Raw genomic sequence first — 24,010 nt, forward strand, 5'->3', positions numbered from 1 at the left:
TCTCACTTTGTGTCACACTCAGGTAAAGCTCAATTACTGAGTGTTCCTCTTTAATAATGTTATGCAGTCAGAATGCTTTTCATGATAGGAAAAAGCAATGAATCCCAAAGATTAACCATAAGAGAATCCCATAATGTATCTTCCAAACCACCAAAAAGGGGCCATAGACATCATTTAATACAAAACATTAGAAATTACATCTTTAAAACATGCCTCTAGCGACCATTTGTACCTCACATGACCATACATCTTAGAAGCTGAAACATTTTAGTGATGTATCACTCTAATACATCCCAGTGAGTGTGCTTCAAGAGCATATTAGTGTAATGCATCATTGCTTGGGGAGGCTGGGCAGTGCACACATGGCAGTCTACAACCCAGAGGGCACAGAGCATCACTTCAGCTCCTCCAGCTGAAGCGCTGGGACCCTCTGATACAGTGGCTGCCCAGTGATCAAGAACAGGGTGTTGTGCTATTTGTGGGCTCTAAAAGGAGCCTGGAATCCTATTGGCTCTCAGCAAGTGTTAAGTAAAAGTCCAGAGAACTATAGTTTCATCAATGGAAACCCTGACAGCACAGTGGGATAATTCAATCTATGCCATTCCCTTTTGGAAATCACACTCCTCATTAGATTTTGTAGAGTGATCTTGGGTGAAGTTAATATTTGTATTTCTCTCCCGGGTAGATATTAGGAGACCTGAGAGAGCCAGAGAGAGAGGATGTTACAGTTTGATGCTCCCTTTCTGTATGCACCAAATCTCTCCTGTTTGAAGTTAATTTGATTTTGCCTGCATAGAAAGGAGTCTTGGGAGTTGATTTTTTATTAGAGATATGCTGAACTGATCAGTTTCTAAACTTGCAAACTGAAGGAAACTGAAAAGTCCTTGAAGACTGAAGCTTTTGGTGCATATCCAAATTTTACTTCAGGTAATTTTTCTTGACAAAAGCCAATTTTTCAAGCAATTTTGAGGAACATTCTCTACGATCATGGGTCAATTTAAGTGAACTTGTAAGACACCCATCAGTTTATTCTGTTTCTTTCAGTTAGATGGCATTTTGGCCTGCTTCCTTTTACTGACATTTTATATGTGCAGGGGTTCTAAACTGTTCCTTGGTATTCACTGATTGACATACTAGAAGAAAAGAAATAAAGGTGGACTACTGTTTATGAATCTTCTGTCAGTAGATTATGGCCTTATAAAACCCTGTACTATGTATACATGCTAGGAAAAACTTCTGGAGGCTTTTTCTGCATATGTAAGAACATAAGTAACAAAAGACATTTCAGCAGCACATATGTTTGTTATCTGATAACATGAGACCATATATATATGTATATATAATTCTTCAAGGTAAGTTATAGCAAAAGTCACCAAAGTTATAGTGGTATCACTTGTGATAAAGTGTCTGATGCTCTTTCATTGAAGATGCAATGCCCTGAATATAATCTTTCTTATGGGGCCAATCGTACTGCATTCTGTATAAGTCAATGAAAAGCCATTTATTGCTAGATTCTCTAGAACAGTAGGTGTTTTCTTCTTACCTCCAGGAAATAACTAGAAGAGTTTTTTAGGGAAGTTAATCCTTGTGTTTGATCTGTGGCTTAATGACCAGCCACATTTTATACGTGTAGTTACAGAGTGATACAGTTGAGAAAATTTATCTTTCTATTCCTTCCCCATAATTTCAAAAGTAGTTTTCCATCAAAGTATACTCACTTTTTCTTCATTGTAGTTTAAAAATTGTCCTAGCCAAGGGGCAGTGTGGTATATAGTGATTAAGAAGTAGAAGTAAGAGCTGTGGAGCCACGTGGTCTGGTATCCAGTCTCCCTTCCATTTATTAACTCTTTGACTGTAACTTGGTCAGGTCATGCCACTTTAGCTTTCTGATGTTCAGTTTACTTTATCTGTGAAATGGACATGATATTAGTACTTACCACATGGGGCTATCAGAAAAAAAATGAAATGAAAATATCTCATTTTCATTCTTCAATGCCTGGTGCACAGAAAATATCCAGTTCATGGTAGCTATTATTACTATGCAGGTAAGAAACTCAAATTGTCAAGGAAACCTAAATTCTCCATCACAGTTTTTTTTTTGAAACTACTCAGTTTTACATTCTTATAGGTCTCCATTTTCAAGGAGTAGCTGCTTCGTTCCTAATTTTTGCTTGCATATAATATGGATAAAATATCATATTTTATTGTGAGCAATTTCCTTTTACCATCTAATAGCTAAGCTTATAACTGATAGGGGATGTTTACATTTCTCACAAACCAAATCAAAAATTACTACATGACTGGGTAAAGCATTTGATATCCAAGTCCTTCTTCTGAGGCCCAGGCAGGGATCCATATGTTTGATTTAGGATATGTAACATTATTTTTCTTTCTTTCTGTTTTTCTGTGTGTTGTCATGTTCTAATCAGCTATATCCCTCATTCCTTCCCTCAAAGCCAGGGACTTTAAAAAAAATTTTTTTTTATGCCTTTAGAACCTGGCTCAGTCCCTAACACAAAGTCCACAAATTGAGATTGTCTCCCCAGTCATCCTCATATCGGATATAAATTTTACATATGAATAAAACAATCCATTTTAGATATACCATAAAAGCATTCTGCATATTATCCATTTCTATATCATTTAAGACAAGGCTAGAAATACTCATAATACTGGGAAGGAAATAAGACTGTTGTTATTCCTATTGGTCAGAGGAAAAGGTCCTTACCCAGATTTACACAATTAATGGCTGTGCTGAAACCAGAACTAGAATATCTCAATACCTTGAAACTCATTCCAATACCCCCTAAGTTTTGTCTACTGAGAAATGAATCATCTTGAAGATGAAAGCTGGATAAGGAAAAAGAAAGCTTTTTCCCACAGGCTTCTCCATTCCTCAGAGGTTGTTAGGGTCCATTTATTAGAAATGATTTGTTGGAATTTATTGTGATATAATGGAATGAGCTTTTACTAGCTGTGTGACTTTGCAAAAATTACTCAAACTCTCTGAGCTTTGATTGCCATATCTGAAAACAGAGATACAAAAAACCTATCATTGAGATTTGATATAATAATTAATGATAATGGCTGCATACTGACTGACATATACCAGGCATTAATCAACAATGGTTGTTATTGTTATTATTGATTATATGATTAGTAATATCATCCTTATAAGAGATGGGCTACAAAAGTTTATTTTTATGAGAGAAATGTGTTTGTGTAAGCAGAGAAAGCCAGACCAGACAAAAAAGACCCTTACATCTAAAACAGAAAGTAGTATAAATATGTACTTCTTGCCCAGAGTGCATTAGAAAGGTTTTCTAGTAGCAGAATTTGGCCCATCATATTTATTACCTGTCTGGTGTTGACCACATATTTTAAGCATCAGAAAGCTTTAACTTCACAGATGACAGCCTTACTACCATAGTAGGATGAGAGTAGGAAAGATATAAAAACATTCAATTTAAAGAAGATATGCAGAAAAATGTAAATTATTTATTTTTCTGGTACTAATCTTGTTCCTAATTTCCCATTTCTGTTGATGGTGCTTTGAGAACAAGTGGTATAGAAACTTTCCAATTTTGGTCTCTCATTTTCATCTTGTTTAAAAATATTTCTTTCAACTAAATATTTGGTTAATTCAGATTTCAAAGTCTGTTTCAGGGTTTTCTTCTCCCTCTTAAGGGGGAATTTCCATCATCCCCAGATCTGGGGGAGAGATTTCTGGTTTAAAGGCTTTCCTTGGGATCACACCTGTCCCTCATTCAGACTCTTCTCTAGTCATCCTATGTGGACTGTGGTGTGGGTGGATGTGGTTAGGCATATGCCCTTCAGGATGTGGGATTTTGTGGTTGTCTTTGAGTCCAAGATTCTAGAAAGTTCCTAGTCTGGGCTTGAGACCTCTTCTGGTCCCTTGGTCTATCTACTGTCTCTGGGTCCACCTGCAGATCCCAAGAAGTTCTTGGCAATAGTTTTGAGTCTGAAGTTGCCCTAGGATATCCTCTATTATTACCACCACTACTCCCAGGCCTTGATGAATAGAGCACCTTGCCAAAATCAGGGTTTTTCTGAGAGGCTTTCAGATTCCCCAGATGAGTGTGGCACAGCACTAGTCTTTTCTGAATTCTCCAGTCGTGTCTGGGTGTTTGATCTTAAGGTTCAGCTCTGGCAAGGCAACTGCACGAATCAAAGGCAACCACATAATCCTTTTCCCTGCTTTCCCCTCTATTTAAACTCTGTCTTCAAGCACCGGAATGGTCTCCTCCTCCCTCTGTGGCAGGAACCCCCCCACGTCCCCTTATTTGCTGTTCTGCTCTGTGATTCATGGGCACCTCCCACCTCATGTTGAAATGTTAAAGTACACAAATCCTTTTAGATGTTTACTCTTCCTCCAAAACTTGTGGCTTTTACACACAAATGTCAGTAAATAAAATGAATGCTTGTTTTAGCATCTTACTACAGACTTGAAGAAAACTTTTATCAGACCCAAAACTGAGCAGGACTTCAGGTTTCTAAAATGTGTTCAGCCATAGATTTAGAGGGTGGGAGAATCAAGAGCCAAGAAAAGAGATATCACTCTAGGTAAAAATGTCCTGGGACAATTAGGGATTAAGATTACATAGGATGAAATTATACAGACTTAGCCTCTAACAAATTTTATCTCCATTGTGTCTAAGAATGTAAAAATCACTTTTCCTTCTTGGCCTTCTCAGGACCCAGAAGACTTAATGCAATTTTCTTCAAATTCCTAACTTACTGATTAAGTTTCCTTCCCTACACAAACCTAGTCTCCTGAATGGATATTTATGTTTTACCTTTTTGAAGCAATTAGCTATTAGATTTGTGTGCCTATTCCTTTAAGCCTCACTGTGGGAAATATTTTATATTGTGTCAGTTTAAACTAGTATCTCCTTTAGAGGCTTCCTGGTATCAAACAGATTTTTTAAGAAACAGATCCTTGGGTTTATAGCTAAAACTATGACTAGTGAATACTTATTTATTGCTCCAGTGTAGACAGTCAGATTTGGAGCTTAAATCTTAGGCCTGCTTCCCCAGAGAGTCTTCATTTGCTAAGTGATCTCTCGTGATCTGGTCAAAACAGCCTCATGTTGTTAACAGTGACTGTCCAGACCACTCCTTTCATCCCCACCTTCCTTTCTCCTCTTCTGTTCTACTTGCTGGTATGCATTAGTCACAATACAGGCATTACTTCTACTGCCCTCATTTAGAAGAATTGCCAAGAAAAACATTTATATTACTATCATTCTTGAGGGAACCATTTTTTTCCATGAATATTTATTCAACAAATACAGAGAGACTTACAACTGCCTAACACAGAATATGGTGTAGAGTACACCCCTCTCTCTAATCTAATCACAAAGGTGACCTAGCTACAAAACACACTGATTTCAAATTAAATCACATCTGCAGCCCTTAGAAGCACTTTGAGTCTTTATTTAACAAAACTCAGATTCATATGAACATTGTTAAAGGCATCATATTATAAATTATCTTAAAATAGGTGCACGATAATAATAATATATAAAAGGAATACTTCTGAACCTCCCCATTGGTCAAGTGTGCCCATTTAGTTATTTTTCCTCCAATCTGTAAGGGTTTATTCTAGTACATCACATTCATATCTGTTTTCTTTTGTGACCTCTGCATCAATTGTACAATACAGATGCCAGGGCTTAGGGTTGCTTTCTGCAAGTCAGCCATAGAGAAAAGCAAAAATTCACACTGAAGAGCTTATTGTGAGAGTTCTTGAATAAGTCATGTATGAATGAAAATGCTCCTGAATCCACTGAAAGTTGTTTCTCATTGATACCTGAGCATGAGGAGGAAGGAATAGATTATTGGATTTACCAGATTTATAAGAAATTAATTGTAAGTGGATTATAAATATCAGTGAACAACGTATAGTCAATAGCACCAACCTACTTACCAGTGCTTTATTTCTGTGTGGAATAAATGCTTTTCATATTCAACTTCTTGATTTTTCTGCCTTTGATTCTTCCCCTCCTCTCTGGAATAGCATTTTTCCAAGAGCCAAGCTCTATCTTGCTTCTCAAAGATATTCCTACTTTGATATTGGCTTATTGTAAGCCTAAAAATACATCAATAGTAAATATTCTATAGTTGGGCCATTAAAGTTTTTCTTTGTTTGCTCTTTAATTTACCAGAAAACCAGCTAAGTAGAAATCTGCATGAATGAGCAGCATGAATTGGTGACAGTGATTACTTGAAAGGGCCCAGGTATTAGACATGTTCTAAAGGCTTTATTCTGAATCCTTTATTTTGTTTATAATCCTTTACAGTGCCCTAGTTTTATTAGATAATTATAGTGCTGTTAAGCATGAAAAAATGAAATTGATATAATTGTTATATCTTGCTGATTATATTCTGATCATATGGGCTGATTCATGCAAAAATACTAGCAGTACTTCCATAGAAGTTAGTTTACCTGTCATCACAGAGGCTAGGGGACTGGGTATACTCTTGGTCTGTTAGTGCCTGTGAGCTATTGAATTTTTGTTTATTCATCACTATTTTGTAACAATATCTTGAGTGGGTATTCTAGTTTTGTAGTTTGGTAAATGTCGAAGACCTGTTGGAGTTCTCAAGTTGGTATGATCGATTCTCAAGGTGATATCAAGGGCAAGTAAAAAAATTGGATATAGAGAGATAGATAGTTTTGAGTCTTGAAATTTTTACTAGTTTCTGTAGAAGTTCATAGCAGGATCTTTATTCTTGGGGTAATTATTATGATTAAAGTTAACTGCATTGAAAGATTGAGTGGGGCAAGAGGTTAAGGTAGGAATAAGGCTAGATTATTTGGTGTTTGAGGGGCTTGATCTATTTCTATAACAGTGTTAAAAACAAGAACTTGGATACAGACTGTCTGGCTTTGAAACTTGGTTTGGCCACTTACTATGTGAGATCAGTTTTCTCATCTGTAAAAGGGGGACTCCAGTTCTAGCAGAGTCAGCATATTGCATAGCTCTACAGACAATTTGGCCTAATGGACATGCCACCAGGAATTGTGCAGCAGTGGGCATGTATATTATCTCAGCAGGTTGTCCCGAGTACTAAAAGAATAAAGTGATTAAAACAGTCTCTGACTAAGCACTCTGTAAGTGTTTGTTATCATTATCCTTTGGTCAAAGATGTTCTGTTAATGACTAGTATAGTTTAAGAATTAATAGTGTATCCTGATTATAAGTTTAATGATATCTAATGATGGCTTTTTTTCCCCAGAAACTAATTCTATTTACTGGTAGTTGTTCTAATAAATGGATTTCCAACAGATTAATTTGGACTCTTTAATCCTAGAAAAAATACTGCATTGCAGTATTATATCAGGCCATATTGGAGACTGACGAAAAAAGGATAATTAGGAATAATAATCCTTTATTTAAGATTTAATACTTTATTCATCACTTACTTTTTGCATTATTTCTTTTAATTATTTCATTGAAATGGGATTTATCTCAATTACTTGAGTTTTTAGTATTTCCTCTCCCCCTTATATTTTGCATCCCAGGTGAATACTTCATTCTCTTCATACATCTGACCCTAGACCTGGCCTTGCTACACTGGATTCGCTTGTTACCATGAAAAAAATTGTCCCCAGTCTACATGTGGCTGGCACATTTGAAGGATAATTTTTTACCAGGAGTGTTAAGAGAACCGCAACTATGGACCATTTGGTAGAAGATCAGAAAAGGCATAAAATGTCTCTTTACTATTGATGATGGGGTTGACAAAATGTGGCCAGGACCATGTTGGCTAAGTAAACAGGAATTCAGCCAAATAACCCATAGAATGATAAGGAACATGAACTAAAAATCACATCTGGTGTTTAGAATCAGATACATGTTGAGTTGGATTCCTGCTCAGTCATCTATTAGCTGTGCAATTTGGACAAATTGTTCAAATTTTCTGAGTCTTAGAATAAGGATTACCTACTTCACCAGACTGCAATGAGAAATAAGTGTTTATATAATATAGCTACCAATTCATGGGGCATAGAGAAGGTGCTCCGGGTTTTGTTATTGGTGCTCTTGTGAGTCAGGCAACAGACCAGCCGATCAAGGGCATTAAGAGCAAGTACGTGTAGATGGCCAAACCCAGTGCACTGTCTGCTGGGGAGGGGACGGGGGCCGGGGTTCAGTATTGAGCTGGGATAAATGACAGCCAAATGATTAGGCCAGGACAGGAGAACACGGGTCCATTTAGCGACCTGAGAGGCGACCAGTCTAGCATTGGATCATCATCTATGTGCTGATGATCCCAGCCTTCTTAACTCCTGAATAAAGCAAGAAAAGGGCACCAAACAGACAGGAGCTCCAGGAACCATCCAGGCTTCTGATTGCCCGAGAACACAGGGAGTCTTCAGTAAACCCGCAGAGAAAGAAAGAGCTAGGCTGACTCAGAAAATTGCTCTTCCAGAGAGGGAAAGGGGTTGGGACACAGGCTGGCAGCGTGCAGAAAACTGAAGGAAGTAGCTGATGAGAGTAATACCGGGTAGCACAGGGCTGCGACAGGCCTTCATCCCGCACAAGGCTCGGGATATTCTTACAGTAACGACAAGTAGGCTGGTGCTGTTCAGCTTAAGTTATTTAAAGACAGCATTCTTATCTTTATTGTCTCAAACTAGTGTTTAATTTTAAAAATCTCTAATCCCCTCCTCATGCTCTAATATTGTAAAGATAGATAGATAGATAGATAGATAGATAGATAGATAGATAGATAGATAGATAGATAGATAGATAGATAATCTTCTAGTGGATTTAGGACTTCTCAGAGCCCAGAAAGCATTTCAGCATTTTCTTCTTCTCATTGCTCAGAGCAAACATACCTGATAAACAAGGCTTATACAATATCTAGAGACCCGGCCAAATCATTAAAAAAATGTAGCCATCTGGATATTTGGTCTAGGATGCTCAGTAACTATTGCTACTATTTTTAAAAATTCAGTTACTGATTCTTTCTTAATTGAAATTAATAAACTGATTATATCTTTTAATAACCTATAAACATAGGTTTAGACTAATCTCCATAAGGAAGAACTATGTGAGAAACTACATAAGACTCCCCATTTTATTTTTCTAAGCAGCAAATTGAGTTTTCCAAGCAATCAAAAAATTTAAGTATAATGTCATCCTCTAAAGGAAGGAGATCCTGTTCCCATTTCTCTCCTGAAATTGTGAAGCATTTCCCCTCTTCCATTCTGGGCCACCTGAGATACCTGGATCCATCATTCATTTAATCCTGGACACTGAAGTCACTTTCCCTTGGATTGTGTGAGAGTTTGGTCTTTGTATTTTTTGTTTTTGTGAATTTTCCTTGGCAAAGGCCCTGCTCCTGCCTGGGAGCTGATTGAGCTTCCGTAGAGCCAATATGTTTCTCAGTTCTCCAATTTAAATGCTGCCAAGAATTTCCTAACGTGAGCCATGAGAAATTCAGCAGCACATAAAACCCCATTCATTAAATAAACAGTTAACTAAGCAACCCTTGGCAAAAGGCACAACCCATCTGACATTTGAAGCACTAGGGACCTTCCAAAGGAAATAATTAAAGAATGCATTAAGAAGAAATACCCCAGTGCTTAGCGGTCATAATTGAAAACTAACAGTTCACAACCTGGAGTCTTTATACTTTTTTAGAGTCCTTGAAATTAGAAATGAAGAGCAGTTATATATGTTCAATATTTGAGCAAACCTAGGAAAGGCTACATATTTACCCCCTCTTAGCACAAGCTAAATAAACAACTGTCTCCATCAGCCTGTAATTTTATTAAGTCAGTGTGATTATAAAGGCTCTCTCATTTTATCATTTAGCTGTCTTTGATACATTTAAAATGATCAAACTAAGTATTCGTTAATGAACACTTTTTGTTTATCAGATGAAATCTTTTGAATTTTTATAGTTCATGAGAAATAAGAAATCCAGTTATGAAATTTGGGAAGTATCCATGTAAACATTAAGATTGGAAGGCGATTACTTCATAAGTGTTCTTTGCTTTTCAGAGGAGCCACTTATTTATTTAAATGACTGGCACTCCCCTCTTACACATTTAAGATCTTATATATTTAAGATTAAATAGTAACAGTAATGGTTACTCTTCACTCAGTGCCCAAGACCAAGCTCTCAGTACTGCATGTGCTTAAGTAACACTACCAAATAAGTATTAATAACCTAATTTGATACAGAGAGAAACTACTTCAGAGAAACTAAGAAGCTTGACTATGGCAGTGTAGCTAGTTAAGTAGCAGACCATATATATCCATATCCATACGCATGCATTTATATTTTTTATAATTTATTACCTTCAGATAATATTAAAATTACAGAATAGATTTAAAACTTCTCAGGAACAAGTCTAATTTGCAAAGTCTTTTCATTGGGAGTGCTGAACACCACAGCATTGGCTGTCCTAAATGTCAGCTTCCCCTGTCTCCTTGGTGGGTTCTCAGATGGAGAAGTAAAGGCCAGCCGCCAGGGCAAGAAAGGGGATTCATGCAGTGTGAGTAATCACAAATGAGATAATCAGCTCTTGAAATCTCAAGTTGAGGACGTTTAATAGAGTCCTATAGTTTTTATTGCTGAAGAGAACTTAATTAAACATTCCCATAGAAAGAAAATCAAAAATAAGATCTATTCCTGACTCTAGAGCCAAGTGTTCAGATTCTGTCTTGTCCCCTACTTACTGGCCTGTGTCCTCAGGCAAGTGGCCTCACCTCTGAAAGAAAGCCACGTTCAAATGGAAGCTGCTTTGCTTCTCCAGCACCGAGAACCATTTCCCCTGTCCTTCAGGTCATTTTAACACACTGGCCATACATGCGGTATTTTACTGTAAGAAACTCTCCCAGGGCCTTGTGACTATTGGAATAGAATTACTGTGCTTATGACTGCATTCTCCTTTTATTTTCTGATTTGTTCTTTCTATCTATAGTTGTATACCTATCCACCAACTAATAAATGATATAATTTCCTGACATGAGGCCAGATTTTCTGATGTGTTAAAATCAAAATTATTATAATCACTTATGGATGACAACTTTACAAATAATTATAATAACAGGAGTTTAATTCTAAGCAAGATAGAATTTCCTTTTACTATTCAAAAGTCTAAGTAAGCTGAAATAATTTGTCACCAGCTTTAGCTGCTGACATTTTGAAAAGCTAGATCACAGCAACTTCAATAGTTCTGTTATATATATTTATCTTATCCAGGCAGAAAATAAAAAACTTTATAAGATCTAATGTATAAACATGATTAGAATAGTTAATGCTAATGGCTTTATAGGAGGGGCCTAACATACATTAGAACATATTATTAAAGCTATGATAGTTACATGAAATAGAACTGGATCAAGAAAAAAACATCAACAGAATATAATATTCAGGAATAGAACCTTGTGTATGTAAGAGTTTAATATGTAGCAGGCCTTACAAATCAATAGAGAAAAGAGGAGTTGTTCAAAAATTGTGCTGGCTCATGTAAGTAACTACACTGAGCTGGAGGACTCAGTTTGGATTTTCGACTTAGAAGACAAAAGATTTCTTAAAAGATTAAAAAATTATACACCCACAAATATAAAAATGAAGTAATAAATACATTACATGAAAAAATGTTTATCAAATCTCTCTTGGGGAAGGACTTTCTAAACCAAATTGTGTTGAGTCAACATGATTAAAGCGATAGTAGATCCAAAACAGCATACAGGATGTCATCACAAATCAGTGGGGGGAGGATAGACAATATAGTCAGTGGTGTTTTATGTTCCTCTCTGTGTTTGTGTGTCCATGCATTATATGAACATACATATCCTGAAGGGTATATTATATACTAATGGCTACCCCCTTAGAAAAATGCAGAATTCAGTGATGGAGAGAGCCTCACGGAGCTTCAGAGGCTGGGGATGCAGAAGAACATGATGGCTCAATCTAGACACAGCACTTGGTGCCACTATTTTGTCATGATCAGTTTGGAGATACCGTTCTTGGTTCATGGGAAGACAGGTTCCTTTAAAAAAACTAATAATAGTGGCTACTTTTCCCACATTGACACTGGCAGAGGATTAAAAAGTTTTCGGAGAAAGCAGACATGCATTGCCCTTATTAGCAGCATCTGTCAGCTTGGAATAGAAACTTTAAACTCTAATTTATGGTGTGTTACATTCTGCATTATCATGAAAGACTTGATGCTGAAAATATCTTTATCACTTACTTGCAAAATAACAGTAAACATTTCAAGTTTACTGTTCCTAGTTAATTTTTTCAGTGTCTTTCTGAATGCCATTAGTGGGGGAAATAACTGCAAGATTTCTTCCCCTCAGGACTTTTATTTTTATATTTGAGCATCAGCTTTCCATGAAGCTAACACAGTTTAAAAGTTAGAATTGCCTTTAAATCAGTTATGGTTCCCTTTTTGCCATGTTGCTGAAAAGACTACTGCCCTTCATTTGTAATTAATTGTTACAGGGCCTCTCGGAATCCTGTGCCCATGGGCAAGATGGTTCATTGCTCTGTTTTTTGTTTTCTGTTTTTTTTTTTTAGCAAAATTGAAAGAGCATCAATCCAAAGTCCTCAATACTTGTTCATTATCAGTGCTTGATGCCAACTGGGACAATCCCTTAGCCTATATATGCTTCAGTTTCCTTATCTGAAGAAAAGAGGATTGATATACTTTTCAGCTTTTACTTTTTAAAAATTAGCCTCTCAAATTTCAGATTATAAACAGTAGTGGCTCATTTTACTCATTTTTTTTTCCCAAAGGCATTACTGAATTACTGAATCTTTAATATGAGAGAACTAGACATTCCTATTTAATGGAACTCAAGTTATTTTGCCACACACCCATATGCCACTGAAAGCTTCATTAAATAGAGCTATTAGCCCATGGCCAACACAGCCTTTCAGCTCCCACAGCTCGCTTGTACAGATGGCATCCAGTATTGTCTAAATAACTGTAGGCAGTTCACTGAGGCGGGCATTAAGGAAGGACAGACAGAGCAAGAGGGTATTTCTTTTCCTTTTTCTTTCCCTTCTCTTTATGAGTGGGTGTATTTGGTCATGTTTAATTGGAAATAAGCAAAAAGATTTTTCTCTTCATTGCTTAAACAAAACATTGTTATCTTTCTTCTGCAAATTCTAATTAATTTTTTGTTTCAAATTAAATGAGGCACATGCCTTTGTTGAGAAAATAATGTTAGTCTATGTTTACGTTCGATAATCGTTTTATTTGTTTGTTTGGGTATGGGGAAAGTTTCAGTTAGTTGAAAATTTTATCTGCATATAAACTATAAATAGATTATGGAAAAAAATCAACTCTACCCCTTCCTCCCTGCAAAAAAACCCTCTTATCTTTCAAAATTTGTCATGTAACTCCTAAAATCCAATTTCTTCAATGCTAAGTAATGTTTTTAAAGAGGTGTTGGTTACTTTGTACAGAGCTTATTCCTACACTGTGCATCCCTTGCATTTTTCTTCCTGTCTGCCGTTCTCCAATCCACCCCAAACACATAAGTCCCTGCAACTAGGTGCACATCTGCCTTAATTGGCCATATTCAGCTTACAGATGAAATCTTCTATGGTGTGACATACTCTGAAAACCTATAATCCTTTTAGTGTCTTGGTCAGTTGAGTTCAACAAACATTTCTTTTTTTAACCTTTTCATTGTAAGCAGATTCTGTGCTAGGCTTTCAATGAAAAAAGCAGTAGTCTGAGAAACTCAGTCTTGGGTGGAAGATAGGACAAAAATGAATGCAGTGATTTAAAAAAATTAAAAAGTGACCACCTTGTCTCTACCCTTCTTTTATAATTTATAAATAATTTATAATTATAATAAAATTATAATTATAAAATAAACTTGACAAAGTGGTAGGAACATTGAGGAAAATGTTTAATTTTCTACTTTTTTAATTATAAAATAATCTCTTTTTTTGGGCTACAGCCCTTCCTTTGGAGTATGCCAAGCTTATAAGTGCTAAGGTTTGTTTTTAGTCGAAGACATTTTTGAGTCCAAATGAGTAAGACCATTGGTGTGTTTTAGCCAAGAACTCTCTAATTTCTGAAATCATTAAATATTATTTGTGTATCTATATTTATATTTTGGTGTGTATAGGGCATTATATACATATGCATTATCTACTTATCTGTGTACCTACAGATGTATTATATATTCTAATATATGTGTATTTTTTTTTGGACATTAGTGATAGGTTTGACAGATAACACCTAAGCACATTTCCATTGAGTAATGTATAAACTCTGTGTGTGTGTGTGTGAAAAAAAATTATATACACACACACACACACACACACACATTCATGCACATATATATTTCAACTCAGTAAAAAATATTCATGGGAAGCTTAACTGGTTTATTCTCTGTGTACCATGTTCTACTGGACTGGTCAAATGCATGTGGGAGTGATAAAAATTTCATTTTCTTAAGTCCATTACTTTAGTAAGGACCTAACAAATACCTGTCTGACTAAATTGAAAGTGTGGGGTTGAAAATAATTTCAAAATAATAAAAAATGTAATGTTGGGAATGCAAGTTGTAATATAGTTTATTTCCCTTTTTGAACTGTTCCTTATTTAAGCCATGGGAAAACAAATGTAATGAACTTACTATTTGTTGTTTGGGCCCTTGTACGATTCCCTTACTGGCTGACTTTTTTAATGTATTTTGAAATAAGCACATTGCTACAAATAGCTGGTGCACAGACAGATCACAGATAGGAGACAAGAATTAAATTTGGGCATTTGAAAGGTTCTCACTTTTCCTTAATAGAGTAAATGCATTAAATGCATTCAAAACAAATAAAAAGTATAACTACAGCAACAGTTCCCTTAGATAATTCTTAAACCTCATGTACTTTAAGAATATATATATATATATAGAGTGTCCTAAATAACATACATGTTGAAAAACTACATTATACTCCTGGAAACAGAGATATATAAGCACTTAGCTTAAAGTAGAGTTACAGAGACATTTTAATCAGTACATGAAACATTCCTCTGCTCAATTGTGATATTTGATTCATTCAGAGATTTATTGAGGACAATAGGAAGGAAAAATACTGTTTTTTTAAAAATAATCCATGTAACTTACAGCAAGACCATCCTTTTGCATGGTGGCAAATAGCTGTTTGATTGTGAATCTCCTACTTAACAACAGTTATCAAACACTAAGTGAATTTTCCTGCTGAGACAAAGTTTGAAGTTAACGTCATTAGATATTCAGAGTATTAGATGGTCTTGATGAAAGACATTTAATGAGCTCTGTGCCTCCATATATTTATTGATAAAATAGGTTAATGTTATCTATTTCCTAGGATGTTTGTGAGGAGTAAACATAATACATATAAATCCCCTGTAATGGGGCCTGACAGAAAGCAAACACTCAGTAAATCATAACTGCTTCTTGTGGTGGTGGTAGTGGTGGCTTCTTTTGATGGTTAGATGCCACAGAAATTCTCCCTTGGGAGAAAGTAAATCTCCTAGGATCTCTAGCTTTCTGTGTTTATTTTCTGGGGAAAAAAACAATTCATCTACAGAGAAAGCCTGTAGTACACTTCAAACTGCAATGTGAATATAAGTATACAAAAGGAAGCCCTAACCAGCTTTGATCTTTTTGATCCTGCTGGTTTCAGCTCTATTAATTACTTTAAAACACTGACCAGTCATGTGCCATGTTAGCTGTACTGCTGTTAGAACATTTAGATTATGTACCTCCATTCATTTGCTGTAGCAATAATATTGTTATTCATTATAACAGCATTCATAAAAACAGTAATATTTAGTAGAGAACTTAATGCTGGACCCTGTTCTTAGCACTTTAATTGCAATATAATTTATTTTTTACAATAACCTTAATGTGGTAGATATTCTTACCCCGTTTTACAGATAAAAGTAAACCTCTTCAAGGTTAAAGGACTTGCACAAAGTCACAGACAGATTACAAGTGGATGAGCTGCAATTTTCTGTGCGACCTGACTTGAAAACCAGATTCTTAGCCCACAGTAATTATTCCCAAGAATGGAAAAGAAAACCAAGACCGAGATTAAAATGAGCCATTCATGTTATCTCAGGGAGTGTCATAACGAACTGGGATCTCTGCATAGTTCTGTTATCTAAGTTCAGTGCTCATTTCACCACTATGCATACTCTCATAGTATGAAGGTATGAAAAGCTTTGTTCAATGCATGTTAATTAATTGAAGAGCCTTATTAAAATTTCTAAGCTGAAACATATTTATAACAACAAAAAAGTCATTATCTGAGTGGCAAGTGTTTTCCTACTGATTTTATTTCATGCACTCCCACTTCCCGTGGAAAGAGCCTGATCTATCTGCTACCAGTTCTCCAATACCATCTATACAGATGTTAGATAGTTATAATCCTGGTGAATGTTTATGTGCCTAAAGATGTAGTGAGCATGCTCTTTACAAAGGGATTAGTGTTTCAGTATATTAGAATAGACAAAAATATCCTAGCATCAAAACCACAACTGGAAAAAGTTATAAGAAGAGAAGGAACAATAGGCCATCTTTTACCTCTGCCCCAAATTCATAGATTAAGGGAGAAAAGCTCAAGGATTTGTAAATATGGCATGCTTTTCCTTTTCAGATTTTTTTTTTTTTAGAAATTAAGAAACTGAGGCATAGAAAGGTTAGGCAACTTAATGTAGATAATAGCTTTGTGATTAAACCAAGTTTATAGCTTATACTCAGACTAGGAAACTCCTATTCTTTAGCCTATTTATCTCTCTTGCCTTTTTAAGATTATTATGAAGATCAAATAAAATTTCAGTGACTGTCTACTTCAGATTTCAAGTTTGGGAATATAAAAACTCAAATATATTATTCCTATTCTTGTATATTTAAATGTGAGGGACATTTAGAGGAAAGGGAAAACATCATTATAGCAATGTGTGGAAATCATGTGGCAGCCAAAACAAACAAACAAGCAAAACAAAAACATAAAATAAATAACAAAGAACCTAAAGCTTATATGTTTCTGTTCCTTTGGGACTTATAAATCCATGAAATAGAAATTCAATATTCTGAATTACTCTTAAAACAAAACGAATATCCTAAAAGTCATCTTGATTGTACAAACAGATCCAAATGAATGTGCAATAATACCATCATTGATTGTTAGGATAATAAAGTATACATAAATTTGTTGAAACTTGAAACTATTAAATTACAACTTTCCACATAAATAAGACAAAAATGTGCATAAATAACTGTAAATAATTGAGAACCATATTATCTCAGAAAGAAGCAAAAAAATAGCTTGTATGTGGATGTTTAGATTTGAAATGTTACTGGTTACTCCTTATTATAAGAACTATATTCAGGTCATTTTAAGAGTATGTCTAACTTTAGAAAAGTAGGGTGAACATGAAATCTGGGTCAGATGAAGTACTAGTGTAGATCTGAAAGCTATCAGCCTGTATATCCAAAATTGCTCTTCTGTCTTCTAGAACTGGCTTTCAGAGAATACAAAATGAGAAGAAGAAAAAAAACGCCCATTGTGCTTCTCCTCAACATAGTTCTTCTAGGAAAATGATTCTACTTCCAGAGAATTTTAACTCAGGTGTTTTACACTCAAAAGTAATTTACACTGCTGAAAATGAGTTTGAAATTGGTTTTCCAATACATAAGCCAACTTGCCCTTTATAACTGAATGTGCACAGATGTTTCCATATTTTCCTAGAGAAATAAGAAAAATATAGTAGCTGAGTTATGAGATTTGTCCACAATTTCACATTCTACTATATTTAAACCATGTTTGTAAGTATTGTTATTAATAATAGTCTATAATCTGGGAACTAAGTTAAATAATAGTGAAACAAGAATTTTATTCAACTCTCATCAAATATTTATTGATGTCTACTTTGTGCCAGCCACTGATATTGGTACAGGGCTATAGTGAGCAAGGTCCCTGCCTACATGAAGTATAGATTCTAGTAGAGATTCATTTTCTTTTCTTTCTTATTTTGGGGTGATTGCGGGGTGGGGGTGGTACATTGCTAACACTAATATGATCAAAGGAATCCCTACTTTTCTTCTACATTGCCCTGAACCTCCCTATCCCAAGGGCACCCAGGTCACTCATGAGATTATAAATCTCACTGAAATCCTCTCTAGAATTCTTCCCACATCCTTCAACTTTTTGGTAGCTGACCCTGGACTGATGAGGCAATATACCTAGCCTTACACCAACTTGCTTATGTCAGAAACACACACTTCTAGTACTGTGGTTCTATTGCTTGGGCAATGTGTTCACATTAATCAGCATTATCATCTGCATCATTTGTGTCTGAAAACACTTGTGCCTAATCAATATCTCTGTCACAAGAATCCACAAATATTAAAATATAAAGCATCAAAAAATTTTTTAATACAGATTTGGGTATTTTCAAAGTCATGTTGAGATGTAATAAAACTTGGAAAATCATCCATAGGAAGCATTTTCTCCACTTCTAAAGATCCCCAAGAAAGACAATCCTAAAACAACTTTCCCAAGGCTTAATACCTCTTTCTCCTTTTAAGAAAGTATACTTAAGAATTAATCTAACTCCTTTCTGTTATTGCTTAAAGTTAATTTTCTCCTCTTTTGGTGTCAGTATATGCTTGTTAAACCATTATACATCATTTGTTCAAATAATAAAAGATAAGGTATTCTTTATAATAATCGTTCTTCATAATAAAGATAAATCAAAACACCAGGACCAGCACTGGAAAAATGTAACTTACTTGGTTGGCACAAGTATAAAATACCACTTATATGTGTGTGTTGAATTTCTAAACATTTCCTTATAATGGATTTAGAACTAGTATCTCTGTGTCTAGCAGATAATGATAAAGAAATGATATTTATTATCATGCAGGTTGAGGTAGTTGATACTTACTGAAATCTTACAATATGCCTGGCATTGGATTGATTGCCTTTATTTAGATTCTTTCACTTACATCCATTTTCTTCTTTAATCATTAAAACCATTCTATAACATATCTCTCTTTGAGGAGGAAAAACAAGGCTTAGAGAGATCATACATTTAGGTAATTCTGGAACCAAAATTTGAACTCAGAGAGTCTGATAGCACAACTTGCACTCTTAATCACTCTGAAAACAAAGTATTCATTATCAAATCATATCAGAAAATTCATCAGCCACAAGAACTGTCAACTCAGTTGGTACTGGGTTTGGAAGAAATACCTGCTGAATTGACCTCGTTAACTTTATAGCACTAATCAGACTCAGGCTGTCTTATTTTTTTCTGCCATATAAATATATTTTTATATGTGGATAAATCAACTTAGATTTAGGAATTTAGACTGCTGTAAATATAAGCTTCTGTGAATTTTTGAGTGCCTTCTTAAAATAATTTAGATACTTACCTGGACATAAAGAACTAATTTATCCTTAAGTCAGTAAGGCATATCCTTTGGAAAATGATCTGTTGTATGCATTCTGTAGAGAAAGGGTATGAATCTTATCTTTGTCAAAATAGCTTTGAATTGATTAAGGTGATGTGTTAACAGATGCATGACATTGTGAGTCCTGCAGGTGGATTTGCCCAGTGTGCTGTTTGGACACCTAAAAGGCTTAGGCTATCACCAGCGCTCAGAACCCTCCCAATTGAGTTGAAGTGCTTTGGGAAATGAGAGTACAGGGCAGACTGTGCTCCACATTTGTTTATATTCAAAGTGAAATGGAACACCAGTAATAAAAATGGATATATTCCAAAATTAACTAACATTACTCAAACAGTTATTAACGTAGGCCACGGCAATAGAGAGTTTCTGCATCTTATATGTATTTTATGATTTTTCCTGAGAAAATTCAGGATATTTTCTACCTCAGCTTGTTGTGATTATCTTCCAAAGTTAATGTGGACTATAGAAGAGACTGTGTATTTTAGGATACTGTTGTACAAAAGTATCTTATTTCAAATACTTTATTGATGGGGAAATTGAGAAACCTCAACACATATTTAATGAAGTATAAGCTGACTGACAAAAGAAAATAGCTTTTATAAGTTCAAGTGTATACATGCTTGAAGAAATGAAAGCTTTATGCAGATTTATTCAAATTATTTGAGTTAACAACAGGTAGTTTGTGTGTTTGTGTGTACACATTATTTGAATGAAATTAGGTTGGAATAGTTACTGTTCAGTGACTTGATATTTGAACTTTATTTGGCTGAAAAAGCTGTCTTATACATCAAAATGCCCTAAACATTGTGTGCCTTTTCATGACCTACTTGCAAGTTTCATGAGCTTATGACAAGTTTCATGAGAAACAGGCGTAGTTTCTCACTGTTAATACTCTGCCCACAGGTTGTATATAAAAATAATGATGTAAGGCTGGAATTATCACGACTTGCCAAGCAAGGAGACCCTAAGATGAAGATCCATGGAGTGGTGGCATTTAAATGTGAGAATGTTGCAACTTTGGACCCAATCACCTTTGAAACCCCAGAGTCTTTTATCTCTTTGCCTAAATGGAATGCAAAGAAGACAGGCTCCATATCATTTGATTTCCGTACAACAGAGCCAAATGGCCTCATTTTATTTAGCCATGGCAAGCCACGGCACCAAAAAGATGCCAAGCACCCACAGATGATAAAGGTTGACTTCTTTGCTATTGAGATGCTAGACGGCCACCTCTACCTGCTCTTGGACATGGGGTCAGGTACAATAAAAATCAGAGCCCTGCAGAAGAAGGTGAATGATGGAGAATGGTATCATGTGGACTTCCAGAGAGATGGACGGTCAGGTAATGTACCATTTTTCTTTGTTGTTTACCTGCTGGAACACTCCTTCCACCCCTTGCCACTCCCAAGGAATTAAAGCCAAGACATATTGAAGATTTCCTGTACTTCTGTCTTTAGGGTAAAGGCAATTGTTATTATTTCTGTTTCACATCATATAAAATTCAGGAGACAATTAATCCTCATAGTTGGGCATCAAACCCCAAATGCTCAAATGGCTTCTGGAATAGCTTCTTAAATGAACATTTATTGTGCCAAATCTTGCAAAAATTTCTGTCTTGAATTTGCAAATGAAAAATTCAGGGATCTTTTTTTCTCAATTATCACTTTTATCATTGGCTGTTTGGAGGTACCTGAAGTGATATATATGAAATATGAAAAAAAATTAATGATGCACACATAAAATCCTACTTTTAATGCAACACAGCTTTTATCCATGGTGGATCTATGATATCAAAAACACTTTCATCAATACAGTAGGATTGCAGGGATATGGCAAAACTCCACTGCCTTCCAAATAGCTTCCCTTTCTGATGAAAGATGTTTGGAATTCCATCAGCAGAGATTCATTATTCTGGCTTCCTTTTGCTGCACTTGTTTACCCTGGAGATATGTGTTTGTCATAGGGGAAGGAGGGTACATTATAGAGAAGATCTGAAGAAATAACATTGACTTACTCTGACATTTGGGGATGAATCAGGGAACTTAGGGAGTTGAGTAGTATTAGTTCTGGGGGACAGGAATCATCCAGGCAGATGATTTACTTTCTTCACCCTGTGCTCCCATGCTTTGATTATTCCTCTCATTTACAAGTCAAATTACCTTCTTGTAATAGAAAACAACTGAATTTAGACCTTGCCACTTACCTCCTTTCCTTCTCCTCACTCCCTTATTTGCCTGGTATGTACTATACTATCACTCTGAATTTTCCACTGTGGAGCTGTGTAAGCTTGGCCAACGCTCTTTTGGTGGAAATTTCTTCCTTTGTAAGACTCTGGGAAAGATGAAGTAATCACCGGATTCCAGACCCTGTGAAGGGAGAACAAGAGTGATGAGGCCTAGAATCCTATGTTTTTGCAAAGCTTTCCAGGGGACATGATGATCAGCCGAATCTGGGAGCCATAGACCACATGACACTTAGTGCTTCTGTCAAGTCCGGTAGTCTGTGCTCACCATCCTACTAGAAGGGCTGGGCTGCAGTCCTGGGGATGAGCTCTCTTCTCACACCTCTGTTCACAGGCTCCCTGGCCACTTGTTTACTCCCTGCTTGTTTGTAGCAGACCAGTTTCCAATGGTGCTATTATTCATGCCTTGTTTTCCTGTTTATTGATCAAGCAGATAGTGATTGATTTCCTAGAAGTATTTTTTTTGTACAATAAAATATGAATATGTGCAAATTGGGAGGGAGCTGGGGTTGAGAGTGGATAATTGAAGGAAGGTCAGAACCTACTGCTCTGATTTCCAGACATCTCAGAGACTGTATCTGATCCATCCCTTTCCTGAAACTGAATCTCCCTACATTCTTCATTTCCCTAAATATTAGCTACCATTTTATGCCATCTGTGTTATTTTGTCACTTTTTCTTAAATAATAGAGCATAGACTATATATCTGTATCTATCTATATAAATACACACATATATATGTGTGTGTGCATGCATGTATGTATTTTTCCCTGCTGCTGTACTATATCAATTCCATTCGAAGTTGGATTCCTCTTTGTTTTTCTGATTTAAACAGAGACGAGTACACTGAAGGGAAGATTCAGCAACAGAGTGCCTCCTTCTTACTCCCCCTAACCTAGTTCTGCAGAGTTAGCAGTTGATCTCCTGCCTAGGAACTTTCAAATGAAATACTTAAAAAGAGGATGGGAGAATGGACTAATCTTGTTCTTTGAAACGTTGACTCATGGGTTATATAATTTGAATCAAAATACAGCAAGAATAAAATTTTGCAAATGACTTCCAAGAATATATGTACTTTTAGTCAGATTTTTATAATAGTTTAAAATATAACTGATCAGATAAAGAGGACATCTTTTAGAAGTTCAGTGAGGCAAAAAAATGCCACACTTCAAATCAGTTGTGTTTGATTCACCTCAAAGTGAGGTATTTTGTAACTATATGAAGAAATAAATGGTTCATGTCAAATTAGTAAATGTAGCAGAATATAGAAGAAAGTAAAACAATCCATTATTCATTTGATAATGATCATTTATACCTGGATTTTCTTTCCAGTCTTATTTGGTGATGCACTCTAATTAGCTTCCTAAGTCCTTTGGAGGACCCATTCAATAAGGAGCAGATTAATACCTTAATCCTCTAGCAGAGTAAAATCTACTTTTTCTGTTTAAGTTCTTTAGTCATCCAACTTGCCAGTAGTTTATTAACTGACCTATTTATATCCCTGTTGGAAAAGGTCAAAAGCAGAAAATATCTGCTTTAACACAGAAAGTTCAGTGCTGGATGAGAAGACAGAGATGCCTTAAGAGAGTGTGATTAGCAATAAGAAAAATAATAATAAAATAAACATGAAATTTTGTTGGAGTCCAATGGAAGGATTAAGTTAGTATGCTTGATGATAGTTTAATAGTAAAGTACTTTTATGTGATTACAATTTCAGATTAATGAATTGGAACAAACAATACAAACACCAGAACTCAATTGGTAAACCAAGTTCAGCCCTTTACTAAACTGAAGGAAAATAAAGCTCCTATTATGTTGGCCTAGCTCAAGGGAGTTTAATGTAATTTTAATAACTGCAGCTGTTAATATTTTATATATAGTATTTTAATTAAGTTCTATATTTGCACACTGCATTGGTTTGGTATAAAGGAGTCTTTTAAAAATTGAATGAATAGCGATACTAGCTTTTATTTTACTTAAAGGACATTTCTGAGTTAGACTGGTGATATACTAAGATTTATAGCTCAGCTAAAACTAAGAAACATAGAGTTTCAAGAAATAATTCATTTTACCCACCTTTCACACCAGTTGTATTCAGAGGCTGTATGAAAATTAGTCTTAATATAATGTGGGAAAACAATACTGCTATGACAAGAGGGCAGTGTGGGCTGCTTTCTGACTCATGGATGATGAAGGTTGCCTGGGATATACCTTAGGCTGAATATTTAAAAACATATAATGAGCTATATTACCTCTGTTATTGCAGTAGAGGGAGCCCAGGCCTAAGAGTTATT

At 35.5% G+C, this 24,010-nt stretch overlaps 1 protein-coding gene across 21 annotated transcripts in view; it reads left to right on the plus strand.

Moving 5' to 3' along the window:
- Positions 1-24,010, plus strand: part of NRXN1 (neurexin 1) — a 1,068,016-nt gene that overhangs the window by 441,794 nt on the left and 602,212 nt on the right. For all 21 annotated transcript variants that reach the window (XM_057497214.1, XM_057497215.1, XM_057497222.1 and 18 more), the window contains one exon: positions 20,379-20,817. In XM_057497214.1, coding sequence (XP_057353197.1) covers positions 20,379-20,817 — 439 coding nt within the window. The remainder of the gene's footprint in view (positions 1-20,378; positions 20,818-24,010) is intronic.

This window comes from Manis pentadactyla, chromosome 2 (assembly GCF_030020395.1).
Source record: "Manis pentadactyla isolate mManPen7 chromosome 2, mManPen7.hap1, whole genome shotgun sequence".
Classification (NCBI taxonomy): domain Eukaryota; kingdom Metazoa; phylum Chordata; class Mammalia; order Pholidota; family Manidae; genus Manis; species Manis pentadactyla.